General features: G+C 37.3%; 1 protein-coding gene across 1 annotated transcript in view; it reads left to right on the forward strand.

The window, feature by feature from the left end:
• SMURF2 (SMAD specific E3 ubiquitin protein ligase 2) overlaps positions 1-16,713 on the forward strand; it is a 145,060-nt gene that overhangs the window by 97,269 nt on the left and 31,078 nt on the right. Inside the window, exon 10 of the mRNA XM_036755337.1 lies at positions 11,564-11,722. Within this exon, the coding sequence (XP_036611232.1) occupies positions 11,564-11,722 (159 nt within the window). The remainder of the gene's footprint in view (positions 1-11,563; positions 11,723-16,713) is intronic.

The following is a 16,713-nucleotide window of genomic DNA, read 5'->3' on the forward strand; positions in this document are numbered from 1 at the left end:
CATCTTTCCATGTAGGAATGTAAACAAAATAGTTCAACTTTAGTAAGTCCCTTATGATTTCTCTTTCTTGTTTACCTTTTCAAGCTTCTCTTGATTCTTGTGTTTGAAAGTCAGATTTTCTATTCAGCTCTGGTCTTTTCACTGAGAAAGCTTGAAAGTCCTCTATTTAATTGAATATCCATATTTTGCCTTGAGCATGATACTCAGTTTTGCTGGGTAGGTGATAATTGGTTTTAATCCTAGCTCCATTGACCTCTGGAATATTGTATTCCAAGCCCTTTGGTCCCTTAATGTGGAAGCTGCCAGATCCTGTGTTATCCTGATTGTTTTTCCACAATACTCAAATTGTTTCTTTCTGGCTGCTTGCAGTATTTTCTCCTTGACCTGGGAACTCTGGAATTTGGCGACAATGTTCCTAGGAGTTTTCTTTTTGGGATCTATTTGAGGAGGCGACTGGTGGATTCTTTCAACTTCTGTTTTACCCTCTGGCTCTAGAATATCAGGACAGTTCTCCTTGATAATTTCTTGAAAGATGATATCTAGGCTCCTTTTTTGATCATGACTTTCAGGTAGTCCAATAATTTTTAAATTATCTCTCCTGGATCTATTTTCCAGGGCAGTGGTTTTTCCAATGAGATATTTCACATTGTCTTCCACTTTTTCATTCCTTTGGTTCTGTTTTATAATATCTTGATTTCTCATCAAGTCACTAGCTTCCACTTGCTCCAATCTCATTTTTAAGGTAGTATTTTCTTCAGTGGTCTTTTGGACCTCCTTTTCCATTTGGCTAATTCTGCCTTTCAAGGCATTCTTCTCCTCACTGGCTTTTTGGAGCTCTTTTGCCATTTGAGTTAGTCTGTTTTTTAAAGTGTTGTTTTCTTCAATATTTTTTTCAGTATTCTTCTGGGTCTCCTTTAGCAAGTCATTGACTTGTTTTTCATGGCTTTCTCATGTCATTCTCATTTGTCTTCCCAATTTTTCCTCTACTTCTCTAACTTGCTTTTCCAAATCCTTTTTGAGCTCTTGCATGGCCTGAGACCAGTTCATGTTTTTCTTGGAGGCTTTTGTTGTAGGCTCTTTGACTTTGTTGACTTCTTTAGGCTGTATGTTTTGGTCTTCTTTGTCACCAAAGAAAGACTCCAAAGTCTGAGACTGAATCTGAGTGCATTTTTGCTGCCTGGCCATATTCCCAGCCAACTCACTCGACCCTTGAGTTTTTCAGCGGGGTATGACTGCTTGTAGAGCATAGAGTACTTTGTTCCAAGCTTGAGGGGATGCGCTGTTGATTTCAGAGCTATTTCTATACAGCCAGCTCTGCCACACCAGCACTCCTCCTTCCTCAAGAACCACCAACCCGGACCTGACGCAGATCTTAAGCAGGCTCTGCACTCCTGCTCTGGTCCACCACTTAATTCCTCCCACCACGTGGGCCTGGGGCCGGAAGTAACTGCCGCTGTAGTTCTGTAGCTGCACCTGCCCCGCTGCCCCTGGGGCAGTGGCCGAACCACGAACTCTGTCCCCCGTAGCTTTTCCCACTAATCTTCTCTGTTGTCTTTGGTGTTTGTGGGTTAAGAAGTCTGGTAACTGCCACAGCCCACTGATTCAGGGTGCTAGGGCCTGTTCCAGCCTGCTTCTGGTCTGGTTGGTCCTGTTGCTGCCCATGCTGAGCTCCACTCCCCTCTGCTCCGTGCACGATAGACCTTATCCAGCGACCATCCAGGCTGTCCTGGGCTAGATCCCTGTTTCCCTCTGCTATTTTGTGGGTTCTGCAGTTCTAGAATTTTTTCAGAGCCATTTTTTTTATAGTTTTTTGGAGGGACCTGGCCTGTAAAGAGTTTTAAAATGAAGAAAAGGAGAGAAGAGGGACCTCTTGTTGAATAACCTCAGTTTTCTCAGTAAAATAAGAGGCAGTGTCCTCAGCTGAGAGCGGCGAAGTAGGAGTAGGTGCGGTAGATCTGAGGAGAGAAGTCTTGGAGAAGTTTCTGTGTGGAATAAGATAGTGAATCAGGAAGAAAAGGGCCCAGAAAGTTCAATAATGTGTTAATTTTGAGATATCGCCAGGACATCCAGTTTGAAATGTCTAATAGGCAATTGGTAAGGTGAGCTGTGTGATGAGTCATCTTCCTAGAGATGATAAACAAATGGGAGTTGATGAGGTCACCAAGAAGAAAAGTATATTGAGAGAACAGTGGAGGACCTAGGATAGAGCTTTGGAGGAAGCCCACAGAGTATCATCTGGATGACAAAACCAGCAACAGACATTGAGAAACAACAGTTTGATAACAGGAGAATCAGTTAGAATGAGGAGAAAGCAGTGTCAGGAAAGTCCAGAGATAAAACTAGTATCTAAGAGGGAAAGGGTGACCAACAGTGTTAGTTGCAGCAGAAGAGCATTAATCAAAGCCCTTTAAAATATACATGTTTCTGCAAGCATTTTTTTTCTTAGTGGTTTCTGCTTTAAAACCTGAATTTGAGAAGTGACCTGGTAGAGAAAAATAGAAGGAAAAAAATAGAAGATATCTTTAAAAAGTATGGGATAGAAACTCAATATATTTTCTAATCATGTCTTATTTTTTAAAATTTTGCTAATTTTGGCTTTTACAAAAAGCTATCTGGAATTTCTGAGTTAATACTATTATGAAAAATAACTTTAAAATTTAAATTATATACTTCTGGTTAAGATGGTGATAGAGAAGCCATCTCTTCCAGATAGACTCTAGAAAATATGAGAAAAGGGAGCCTAAAAGACCAGGGATAAAGAGAAAAAAACTACCAACAGCAGATATAATCTTCTCTGTTCAGTTCAGAACTGCAAAAGGTCTGCCAGAAGCTGGTAAAAGGGTTCTGCCAATGCTCAAGTAAATATAGAAGCTGATAGAGGTAATTCCACCAGGAAAATCAAGAGCGTAAAGGGGGGGAGTTGTAAACTAGCGTGGACATTCAGGGCCAGACTCTGTCCTTGTACTGTAATCACAAAGCCAGAGCCTTCCAAATGTCACTGTGCAGGGGGCAAGGGCTAGCCTTGTACTTCTCAGGGCCGTGGGAGACAACCAGAGACAGAGTCCACCCTTTACTTATGTGCCAAAGCAGGAGGCCTGAGACCAGTATGATCTCCAACATCAACATCCCTTGGTGGACTTTCATGGTCACAGTAGGGAATGGAAGCAGCTCCCAATTGGAGATCATACAAGAAAAAGTCAGAATCCTTATAGGATTACTTGGAGACTGACATAGTAGTCAGAAAATGAAGTCTGGTATCAGCTACCTCAGCCGTAGCCATGTTTTGAAGGGCTTTACATATGAGAGGAGTTTCAACTTGATCCTAGAGGTAATAGGCAGACATTGGAGATAATTATTGATCAAGGCATTTTCAGGGCTGTGCTTTAGGAACACTAACTTGTCACATGATTTTTATGAAGAATGGATTGGAGAGTGAAGAGATTTGAGGCAGAGAGACCAATTAGGGAGATATGGTAATAGCTAAGGCAAGAAATCATGAGGGCTTGAACTAGTGTAGTGAATGGAGAGAAGAGGACACATTAGAAATATCGTGGAGGTAGAATGGACAAGACTTTACAACAGACAGGTTATGTAGTGAGGAGCTAAGAATGACTCTGAGGTTGAGAACTTGGTTGACTGGAAGGATGGTCATGCCTTTAACAGAAATAGAGAAGTTTGGAAGAAAGGTGGGTTTGGAGGGAATGCAAATAAATTCTCTTTAGGACATGTTGAGTTTGAGATTTCCAGTTTGATATGTCCAATAGTTGGATTCACAGCTGGAGCTCAGAAAAGAGCTTCATACTGGATAGTCATTGTGGGAGTCATCGAAATAGACATGACAAGTTAAATCCATATCAGCTATTGAAGTCACTGGGAAAGAATGTAGAGAAAAGAAAGTTTAGGACAGAGCCTTGAGGTACAGCCATAGTTGTGAGGAAGATACTTTGTAAACCTTAAAGGGTTATATAAATATGAGTTGGTTTCTGACACATAATTGGGGATCTAATAGTGAAACAGCCTGTATTTTTCTTTAAGAACATCTGTGACTTGTGATTTGGGTTGACTGTCATTCGCCATTATTTCTCAGATAGGTTACTCAGATAGGTGAAAATTTTATACTGAAGTGTTTTGGATACAATTGGGGAACATATTGACTATCCCAAGGCCACTAAATCTGTGTCCTGGGAAATAAGACTTCAAGAAGAGCTTTTTGTTATTTGTCAAAGAATAAAAATTGTGTATTACTCAAAGGATAGTGAAGATATGCCTGTTGGCTATATGCAGTAGCATATAACAAACTGTGCGCTTGATGTATAAAATATGTTATGATGTATGACTGTATAAGGATTTAGGTAAATGAAATAGCAAGAATGAAAGATGACAGATCACAGAAATAGAATTTAGAGTTGAAAAGGACTTTAGTAGCCATCTACTCCAGCACCCCCAAAGTAGCCATGCAGCCTCTGTTTGAAGACCTCCAAGGACAGGGACACCACCATGTCCCAGGGCAGCTCATTCTATTTTAGAGCTCAGCTCTAATTTTTAGAACTTTTCCTCTTGTAAAATAATCAGGTTAAATTTGAATTTTAGCAACTTCTGCCCTTTGAACCTTGTTTTGTCCTTTGGGGATCAAGAGGACAAGTCCAATATTGCTTCCAGTGGGTGCCCCTTGAATATTTCAGTATAACTGTCTTTCCTGTCTTCCCCTTTCCACCCTTTAGTCCTCTCTTTTCCATGCTAAACATCCCTAGTTTCGTCAGCCAGTTCTCTTAGGACATACATCTCAAGGCTGTTCACCATCCTGCTTGCCTTCCTGGCTGTGATCTGACCAAGGTAGCTTACAGAAGGACTATCACCTCTCTTTTTGCTTTTCTCTGAAAGCTGTATTGCTCTCTTAGAATAGTCTAATGCCTCATTACCTTTTTTGACTACCACATTGCTGCTGATTTATTGGACTTGCTTAAACTCCTAGATTTTTTTAAAATCTAATTTGTAATCATGCTCTGTATCTGATATCATGTAATTATGCCCCATCCTATATTTCTTAAGTTTCATACTCAAGTATACTTTTGTGTGTGTGTGTGTGTGTGTGTGTGTGTGTGTACACAAGCACACACACACACTTTATACTCAGTATATATGATTTTACATTTATCCTTATTGAATTTTATCTTAATAAATTCAGCCTAGTGCTTTATTTAACCTGTCAGGATTTTTCTGTATCCTGACTCTATCATTCATTCTTCTACTTTTATACTTTGTGCAGATTTGATGAGCATGCTTCCTATGCCTTCATCTAAGTTACTGATAACATAAATGTTATATGGTGCAGGGCAGCAGCAGATTCTTTGGATCTTCCACTGGAGACCTCCTTCCAAGTTGATGTTGTAACGTTATTGACTGCTGTTTGAGTGTGGCATTCAACCAGTTGCAGATCCATCTAATTTTATTTTTAAGTAGTTACATATCTCTGTCTTTGGACCCCTCCTCTATTTCAATCAGTGTTAATTAGTTTGATATTTTACATAAATCATATAAAGATAATTAGATAATGTAGTTTCTTATAGTAGGACTTTATAATGGGTGTCAAAATTTAATGTAATGTTCACTACTTGTTTACCAGTTGTGAAGCTCACTTGCACAACCACAAAAATACTGAAAAGGATATCTCTGTCCTGTTTTACTCAAATTCCATGTCCAAACCCAGCATGGGTGGGATGCCTTGATGCTTTAGAAAGTCCCCCAATTTATTTTTGTACCTCTGGACCATTCTCTCTTGTCCAGCATGAACAGGTGACCATTTTGTAACCACTTAGTCAGTGGAGATTTCCCATGCTTTACCCAACCTGTGACCCCAGTGCCGATAAATCATTTTTGGCCCTCTATAGTAGTAAGGCAAAATTCATGACATCGGAGAGGGCCATCAACATGCCTGAGTGTTTCGGAATTGTGAAGTATAAGGAATTCTCTAGGTAGAAGGCAGAGGAAGTATAACATTTATTTAGACTCCGGAGGATCAGATCCAAGGACCAGTGCCCCCAATTTGATATAGTAGCAGTAATATTCCAAAACCAGTAAGCCCACCTCACTGTAGTAACAAGGAAATTATAACAAAATATTTTAGCAAGGAACCAAGCCATACTGTAAGGTCCTCCTCCCCCGCTTCCTGCTTGCTAGGGCCTTCCTGTAAAAAGATCACTCATGAATCCAAACTCTCCCATTAGCACTCTCTCCTGCAGCTCTGCTGACTCCACGTTCCTTGATCTTGGCAACTCTCTCTTGTTCTGCACTCTCTGCTCCACTGCTCATGCAAACTAGTTTGCTAACTAGCTTGGGGCCTCACATCTCGTTAGTGAAAGGTTGTGGGCCTGTCTCTAATCAGGCCTCTCTTTGTTGGCCCCACCTGAAGCCTATTCAATGATCAGGAAAGATCTTTCACTTACTGATTGGCTTTACACCCTCAAGGGGCAAGATTCATCAACCAAAGAGATTCTGTATTTTACCATGCCTCTTTTGCATGTTTGACTATCACACCCTATAAAAACAAAGTCCTGGGGACCAGGGGCATCTCAGATCATGAGAAAGATATGAGGTCCCCTTCATTGGAAGGGACCTGGACCCTTTAATAAAGTGTCATTGTCTCAGAGCTCTGCCTCAGTGGTTTTTCTTGCAGATTGGGCAGTTATAATCCCCACATTTCCACAAGAACAGTGTGTCATACTTTATCAGATGCTTTCGTAAAAATCTAGTTAAATTATATTTGCAGCATTATCCTGATCTACAAGTGTAATAATCTTATAAAAATTATTTTGACGTGACCTAGTCTTTTTAAAAATTTTTACTTATTTAATATTTTATTTTTCCCTGATTACATGTAAAACAGTTTTTAATGTTTGTTTTTTTAAAGTTTGAGTTCCAAATACTCTTTCTCCCTACCTCCCTCCCCATTATGAAAGCAAGCAGTTTGACATTAGGTTATAAATGTGCAGTCATACAAAACCTATTTCCATATTAGTCATGTTGCAAAAGAAAACACAGATCCACTCCCCCCCCCCAAAAAAAAACAAGGAAAATAAAGAATAAAAAAATATGCTTTGATCTGCATTCAGACTCCCTCAGTTCTTTCTCTGGACATGTATTTTCCATCATGAGTCTTTTGGAATTGTCTTAGATCTTTGTGTTGTTGAGAATAGCTAAGTCATTCATAGTTGATCATCATATATAATATTGCTCTTACCATATAAAGTATTCTTTGTGGTTCTGCTCTTTTCACTTTGCATCAGTTCATGTAAATCTTTCTGGTTTTTTTCTGAGAGCGTCTGGCTTGTCATTTCTTATAGTACAATAGTATTTCATCACAGTCATGTATCACAACTTGTTTAGCCATTCCCCAATTGATGGGCATCCCCATAATTTTCAAATCTTTGATGCCACTAAAAGAATGGCTATAAATTTTTTTGTACATACAAGTTCTTTTCCTTTTTGTTTTTTTTATCTCTTTGGGATATAGACCTAGGCGTGGTATTGCTGGGTCAAAGGGTATACAAGGTTTTATAGTTCTTTGGTCATCATTCCAAATTGCTCTCCAGAATGACTGAGTTGTTAGTATGTATTTTCCCACATCCCCTCCAACATTTGTTATTTTCCTTTTGTGTCATATTGTCCAATTTGCTAGGTGTGGAGTGGTGCCTCAGAGTTGTTTTAATTTGCGTTTCTCTAATCAGTAGTGATTTAGAGCATTTTTTTCCTATGGCTATAGAAAGCTTTGATTATTTTGTCTGAAAACTGCCTGTTCATATCCTTTGACACATTTGTCAGTTGGGAAATTTGACTCAGTTCTCTATATATTTGAAAATTGAGGCCTTTATCAGAGAAACTTGCTATAAAAATTTTCACAGTTATGATTACTGTTTTCCTCCATCATATTTTCCCCCTCTTTTTCCTACTCTTTCTTTCCTTTTACTCTATCTGTCCCCAAGTGTTTTGCTCTGACTACTGCTTTTCCCTTATATCAGCCTTAACTTTCTCTCTCTTTTCTCTCCCCCTTCTCTTATCCCTTTCCCCTCCTCCTTTGCTGTAGAGTAAGATAGATTTCTATACCCAACTGAGTATGTATGTAACTTACTCTGAGCCAGTTCTGATGAGAGTAAGGTTCACTCTCCCCATCTTTCCCTCCACTGTAAAATCTCTTTGTGCTTCTTTTATGTGAGATAATTTATCCCATTCTACCTCTCCCTTTCCTCTTCTCCCAGCACATTCCTCTTTCTTACCCCTTAATTTTATTTTTTAGATAACTAGCCCATCATATTCAACTCACAATTGTGCCCTTTGTCTATGTATGCTCCTAACTGCCCTAATAAGGAGAAAGTTTTTAGGAGTTATAAGTATCATTTTCCCATGCAGGAATGTAAACAGTGTAACCTTACTAAATCCCTTATGTTTCTCTTTCCTATTTACCTTTTTATGCTTCTCTTGAGTCTTATATTTGAAAGTCAGATTTTGTATTTAGCTCTGGTCTTTTCATCAGGAATGCTTCAAAGTCCTCCATTTCACTGAATGGCCATTTTTTTCCCCCTGAAGGATTATACTGAGTTTTTCTGGGTAGGTGATTCTTGGTTTTAATCCTAGCTTCTTTAACCTCTGGGATATCATGTTCCAGTCCCTTTGATCCTTTAATGTAGAAGCTGCTAAATCTTGTGTTATCCTGACTGTGGCTCCACAATATTTGAATTGTTTCTTTGTGGCTACTTGTAATGTATTCTCTTTGGCCTGGGAGCTCTAGAATTTAGCTCTAATATTTCTGGGAGTTTTCATTTTGGGATCTCTTTCAGGAAGTGATCAGTGGATTCTTTCAATGTCTATTTTACCCCCTGAATCTAGAATATCTAGGCAGTTTTCCTTGATAATTTCTTGAAATATTATGTCTAGGCTCCTTTTTTGGTCATAGCTTTCAGGTTGTCCAAAAATTCTTAAATTGTTTCTCCTTGATATATTTTTCAGGTCAGTTGTTTTTCCAAAGAGACAGTTCACATTTTCTTCTATTTTTTCCATTTTTGGATTTTTTTTTTCCTTCTTGATATGTCATGGAATCATTAGCTTCCACTTGCCCACTTCTAGTTTCTAAGGAATTATTTTCTTCAATAAGCTTTTGTGCCTCCTTTTCCATTTGGCCAATTCTACTTTTTAAGTATTTCTTTTCTTCCTTGAGTTTTCCATTTGGCCAATTCTGCTTTTTAAGGCATTCTTCTCTTCATTGGATTTTTGTGTCTCTTTTACCAATTGGCCTATTCTGTTTTTTTTTTTTTAAGGTCTTATTTTCTTCAATATTTTTGTATCTCCTTTACCAAACTTTTGCCTTTTTGTTCATGATTTTCTTGGATCACCATAATTTCTTTTCCCAATTTCCCCCTGACCTTTCTTATTTGATTTATTTTTTTGAGCTCTTCCAGGAATTCTTTTTGGGCCTAAGACTGATTCACATTTTTCTTTGAGGCTTCCATTACCAGCCACATCTCATTTTGAGGTTTTGTACTCCTCACAGCATTTTATAAGATGTGTTCTTGCATTCATCCGCTGTCACCACCCTGTGCTTCTAGCTTTTGTACGTGTCTTCAAAAAAAAAAAACAAAACTGAAGCACTATCCTGGTCTCTTTTCATAAAACTCCCAATTTTTTTTCCTTCTCAAAATTGTTTCCCTTTGTGTATTCCAGACTTTGTTCCTGAGCTTTTTATCTCTTCTGGGATGTAGAATTTTAGTCCATGTAATGTTACCTATCTTTCTCTGAACTTTTTGAACTATGCTTTCAGAAAATCTTGGGTGCACATAAGACTATATACCCAGCTTTTGTCTCCTTCTCTATCACAAACTTTATGAAAAAGTACTCAGTTTTCTTTGGAGTTCCCTTACTTCCACCTCCAGCATCCATGTGCTCCTTGGCAAGAATGAGATCCCAAAGAGAAATTCCCCTTAATGTTTCTTCCTCCTTTTGAAGCATGACATTAAAGGCAAGTTGAGAAATTATCAGTTGGTCTGCTTTTTGGGGGGGAGGGGAGAAGGGAGGAAAGTGAGTGCTCTAGTAAATGTCTCCTATCATTATTATATTGTTCTTCTTTGCCAAGTTTGTGATGTGTTTCCTGAATTCATCTGTTTGCTTTTTTGTCCAGGTGGTTTATTATTGTCCAGTGATAAACAGGCTGGGTGCAACAGTGATACCCACTCATTGTTGGGACACATAGAAGATTTATGAAAGGACAAGTCTAGTGCCCAAGATGGAAAGGCATAGATAGGTTGTAGTTTTTACCATTGGACTTAGAATACTGTTCACATGGATGTAATCACAGATTCATTTAATGATATGAATGAATGGGCAAAGTGCTGCTAAATCTGGGAAAAAGTAACTTTAAAATCAGATGATATTTAGATTACAACACCTCCAACTCTTGGTAGAGTATGGCATCCCCATAATTTTCAAATCTTTGATGCCACTAAATCTTTTTTTAACTTTAAAAATAAATTAATATTTATGTAAGACTTGAATGTTTGTAAAATTCTTTACATATATCATCTGGTTTGATCTGCACAGCACCTACAAACATTTACAGGATAGTCTTAGCAAAATTTTAAAACTAGCTTGATTGGGCTTTCTTTTTAAAAAGGCTACATCTTTTGTTAATTGTAAAATGGATGACAAACATTGAAGTAGAAGTCCTTATGTGTTCTAATTTTAATGTTGCTCCTACAATAAATTGTCCTGTTGCATTTGTATTAACATTCAACTGACACTTGTCTTCTATCAAAACATACCCTAATAAAAGGCCTTATCATATGCCTTATGAATTTTTGTTAATGTTAACTTTTCTAAGTATATTTGCATTTTTATTCATCTCTTATTTGGGGGTAAAGGCCTTTTGGAGAGTTTGTGTTTTCTAATCAATTTTTAAAATTTTTTTAAAAATTAACTGAAACAGGTGTAATTACTTCTATACACTTTACAGGGTAGTAAAAATATAAACAATTGAAAATATTTTATAATTCTTTATTATTAATATTTATAAAATAGTATTTCTCTATTCAAAGTAGTGTAGAATTGCAATTTATGTTGGCTCATGTTACAGTAGCCTTATGTTAATTTTAAATCAATATTATGTTAATCTTGTGGAGTTGGAGATCTAAGACAGAATATTGTATACTTTGATAGAGTCTTTGTGTTGGATGTTGTATACTTGTTTTCTTTGTTATAAGGGAGTTTAAATTCACAAGTGGGTTTGGGAAATTACTGTGATATAAAGACAGGTCATCAATAAAACATTTAAAAAACATTAGCGCCTCATGAACTTAATAAAAATACTGATTATGTGGGAAGAGCTTTTCTTGAGACATTTGTAGGGTATTGCTTGTTTTATCTGTTTGACCCTGGAGAGTTAAAAATTTCAGTTAAATATATGGAATTTCTGAAACAGTATATTCTCTCAGATTTCGTGGAATTGTTTTGTCTTGTTTATACTTGGTTGGCTCAGCAGGCACAATGCTGAAGTATTTTTCATTTATATTTGTTTTTGCAGAGATCTTAGCAACATCAATTGTGAAGAGCTTGGTCCACTGCCTCCTGGATGGGAAATCAGAAATACAGCAACAGGCAGAGTTTATTTTGTTGACCATAACAACAGAACAACACAGTTTACAGATCCTCGGCTATCAGCTAACTTGCATTTAGTTTTAAAGTAAGTTTCAGAAGCAGTTATTGTGAGTTAAATTCCACATCTAAGAAAGATTGAGTGTATGATTTTGTGATTGTGTGGCTTAACTGATTTCTGTCATCTTTGAAAGTTTAATAAAAGTGCAGTTGTATGTGCGTGCGTGCGTGTGTGTGTGTGTATGGCAGTTTTAAACTCAGTATTTAAATATAATCTCTCCCACCCATCAACAATGAATTAATCACTTTAATGTTATAAGATAGTGCCACTCTGTCCTATCAGCCATCCTTAGTGAGAGATGAATAGGTAACTCAAGTAAATATGGAGTAGCTTATATTGATGTTTTTGTTGATGTAATTTGTGGGTTCTCTGAGTCTTTGTTGTCTCCTTTTACTTAATATGGCTCTTAATTTGTTTATTTTAGCTATTCATAGAATCTTAGAGGCTTAAAGAGATTAAAATGGTCAACTTGGACAGGCTTCTATTTTTTGTTTTTTTGGTTTTTTATTTAGAAGCTATACTTGAGGGAGATACAGGAAAGTATAAAACTCCCATTAATCAGCCTTTGGTCTTTGTTAGCCATTCTGCTTAAATGTCGAAGCATTATTGTAGTGAATAGTCTTGATTGTAAAGACAAAAAGTCAGAGTTCCACTTCTAGCTGTCATAAATTGGTCAAATGTTTAGGCCTCTCTTTGCTTTTATTTTTTTCATCTGTTAAGTTGCCGTACAACAATCCTGTGAAGGGATAAAGATCAAAGAATTAATGTATATGAAAAAATTTAAGGTAAAGTATTATATAAATGCCTTTATTAGGCACCTTTCAATACATTTTAACAAGCACATATTAATTGTGCTTACTGAACTCCAAGCACTGGGCTGGCTGCTTGGGACATAAATATTAAAATGAAATCATCTCTGTCCTCGGGGAGTTTACATTTTCTCAAGAGACAAAATATACACAAATATAAAATAAATGCAAATTCATTTTTGGGTAGAAGTCACTAGTAGCTTGGAAGATCAGGAAAGGCTTCATGTAGAAGGTAGTATTTGAGCTAATCCTTGAAAGAAACTGGATTCTCAGAGGTGGAGCTGAAGAAAGGAGTGCATCCTAGTCATGGGGGATGGCTTGTGCAAAGATTAAAAAAAAAGTCAATGGATTGTCAGGGAAACAGCATATGTGCCATTTTGGTTAAACTCAATGGGGAATAATGTAAACCTTTAAAGATAGCCTAGGTCTAGTTTTTGTGAATGGCTTTAAATGGATAAGAAAGGAATTTGTATTTGATCTGCCAGTGGAGTTTCTTGAACAGGGAATCAAGTAGAATCAATAAGACTTTGTCTACTTATTGGATATTTGATGTTCACTCCTTCATTCCTCTCTGGTTTTGCTTCTGACTTTCTGGACTTTTTTCTCCACCATGCAGAAAGGAAGGTATAAAGTACTTCCCCTCTCCATCAGCTTCCATTTATGTATTGTTTTTTCCAATATAAGCTCACTGAGGGCAGGTACTATCTTTCTTTTTGCATGAATTTGTATTCTCAGCACTTAGCACAGTGCTCTGTGGTACGTAGTAAGCACTTGATAAATGCTTAGTGACCTGACTTCACATGTGGGGTGGTTGAGGATGATTTTGAGGTTGCAAACCTGGGTTAAAGAGGTGATGTTGCATTCCATAAAAATGGAGAAGTTTGCAAGAGGGGTAGCTTATGTGTCATCCCGTTTGAAATTTCCTGAAGGTAGTCAGAAGACTGAAGCTTGCACTGGATAGGTAGATCCAGGAGCCATCTGCACAGAGATGATCATTAAATTCATGTTAGCTGATGACGTCACTAAAAGAGAGTATGGAGAAGAAAGAGAAGAGGGACCAGGATAGAGCTTTGGTGCACCTCTGGAGTGAGAGGATGATATGGATAATGAGCCAACAGAGATGACTGGAGTGGAAGGGGAAGCAAGAGAGAGTGTTACCACAAAAACCTGGAGAGGAGAGTCTTCAAGAAGAAAGTCTGATTAACAGATGCTGCTGAGAAGTCAGAGAGGATAGAGATTTTTAAAAGGTCCTTGGATGTAATATTTAAGAGATCATTAGTAACTTTGGAGAGGGTGATTCCAGTTGAGTGATAAGGTTGGAAACTAGATTACACAGGTCTTAAGAGTGAGGAAGTTGACAGAAAGTAGAGAAGACTTTATATAGGAGTTTGGCTGTGAAAGGGAGGAGAAGACATAGCCTTAGAGCAGGGGTTCTTAACCTGGGATCTTAATTTTCTTTGTAATCATGTATTTTATTTTATGCATTTAAGAACATTATGCTGAGAGGGGGTTCACAATCACCAGATTACCGGATAGGTCCATGACATAAAAACGATTAAAATTCTAAGGGATAGTAGTATCGACTGAAAGTTTTTGTTTTATTTTATTTTTAAAGTATTGGAGAAACTTGGGTGTATTTGCAGACCACAGGAAAAGACCTTGTAGATGGAGAGAATGAAGAGGAGAAGAAGGAGGGATGATTGTGAGGGCAATGTTCTGGAGAGCGTTGGAGGAGGTGTGATCAAGAATATTTCTAAAAGAGTTGTCCTTGGCAAGGAAAAAGGCCATGTCTTTATTAGAAATATATTAAATTTAACACAGTAGTATCAACATTAGTCGTCTTTGTTCCCTTTCTCCCTTCCTCTGTATATATTTTTAAAGGTTTCGTTGAAGCTCTTTTCATTCTTTTTGGTGATTATCTTCTATCCTTTGATGACTCTTCCACACACCCCCAACTAAAATCCCCTCCCCTCAAATAAGTTTAGTCAAGCGAAACATTCACACGTTGGCTTCTGTCTGTAAATGTATGTCTTTTGTACATCTAGTCCAGTGGTTTTTTTTTTCTGCCACAACAAAAGGAACTTTATTTAAAAATAATTTTTTTACAGGCATGGGTGCATGGAAAAGCTCTTTAGTTGGCTATGTATGGGAATGAAAAATAATTTAAAAATAACATTAGTATAACAGACCTCGAAACAGTAACAATGCATTGCCAAACAAAGTGGACTCAACCCAAAATGAATCTTAAACCTCTGCTAATTATTGTCTGCAGGAATATTTACCCTCTGTTTCTTTCCAGGTGAGAAGTGATTAAATACTGCTTGCATTTTGTGCTCAGATTTGTGAGAAAGTCTGGAGTTCACCTAACCTTTGTGAATTCCTTTACATGGAAGGATCAGGATATAGAAAGTCAAAACCTTATGGCTGGTGGTTTATAGCAATCATGTTATCATGTTGAACAAGGGAGCTATAGATGTTATAGACTATGTAAAGCAATTTGAGGAAAGCCCAGAAGTAGGATATTTAATTTTATAGGAAAGTCTGTTTGGAGGAAGATTTTCTCCTATCCCAATCTAAAAGGTAGCAGAAGATAGACATTTTGTAATTAAAAGGAAAAAAAAAGGGGTGTCTTCTCTCAACAGATAACAGTACTCAAGAATAATTCAGTTAATTAGTCTGAGAAGAAGACCATAGAATTAGGAACTGGTAACCTAATGGGGGGAGATTTCCTAAGGGAGCTCCTTGGGCCAAGACCCCTAGGGTTACTGCCTTCTACCAACTCTAGAAATATTAAAATGTCCATACAAAAGCAATGTTTGAAAATGAGCTAAGAAAATAATCTGCTTGGCTAATGATTGCCAGAACAGCTTTCAGATTGTAAAATACTCTTGATATTATTCAGGGATCCAGAGAAATTAATCTGGGATTTTCTCAGACTGAGAGGCAATAATCTCAAAGAAAGATCCCATATAGGGAAGCAGATTCTGGCACACAATAAAGAAAACCTCCCTAACAATTAGAGCTATCTAAAAGTGGAAAAGGCTATAATCAAGAAGTAATAAGTACCTCATTACTAGAAGTGTTTAAGCTAAGGCTAGATGACCATTTGTGGGGCGCTGTAGAGAGGATTCTTGCTTCAGATACAGCCTGTAGTCCAGTGGTTCTTAAAAGTGTAGTGTTACAGAGTCATGATGGTCTCCAAGACCCTTTCAGGGAGCCCTCAGAGTCAAAGCTATTTTCATAATAATACTATCCATGTGATTTCTAAAAAATAACAATACTATCCACATGAATATACTGTGGAGTTTTCCAGAGACTACATGACCTGTGAATTAAAGATTTAGCTGCAAACATAAAGACTGAGTTAAATAACTCATCTGCAAATTTTACTTTTGTCTTACACATAGATGAATCGCTGGATCTGCTGATCTGTTAGCTACTTGCTTGTATTCATCTGGTATCAGCACCAGCTAATCATCAGAGAAGATCCTTTATGTGAGTGCTTAGCAACAACACAATAGGTTCTGAAATATTCGAAATATTAGATAACTTTTTAAAATTTCCAGGTTTATCCTGGAAATGTGATGACATTTGCAATGATGGCACAAAGGCAGGGTGAATAAAATAACTGGTGCCTTCGCAGGAATGAAGGGTAGTGCTGCCAAACTGTACTTGTAGTCCTGGTATTTGTCACCACCATAACACGCTCAATTAAAAAAAAAAGCTACCTTTACTTGAGAATGTCCTTGATGAAGCAATAAAAATTACCAATTTTTAAAAATCTCTGCCCTTAATGTTCACATCTAATATTCTGTGTAATGAAATGAGGAGTATAGGTAAAGCACTTATGCTGCATATCGAAATATGATTGTTATCTCAAGAAAGAGCACTTGTACAGATGTTTGATATGTGAACTGAAGTAGCCAATTTTTTTCTTGGAACACCATTTACTAAAAGAATGACTGATGAACTATGGTTATTCAGACTTAGGAATTTTGAAGACAGTTATCTCAAAAAATAAACAAAATGGGCCTATCAGCCTTAAGGAAAACAACTGATAGTATCTTTTTACTGCTAGTGATAAAATTTGAGCTTTCAAGAGAAAATTAGAATTTTTGAAAATTTGTTTCCACTTGACAGCTTTCCCAGTTCTTAAAGACTTTTCTGATGAGATTGGTATATCATATTATGGTATATGATATTAAGGAA

Source organism: Trichosurus vulpecula, chromosome 4 (assembly GCF_011100635.1).
Source record: "Trichosurus vulpecula isolate mTriVul1 chromosome 4, mTriVul1.pri, whole genome shotgun sequence".
NCBI lineage: Eukaryota > Metazoa > Chordata > Mammalia > Diprotodontia > Phalangeridae > Trichosurus > Trichosurus vulpecula.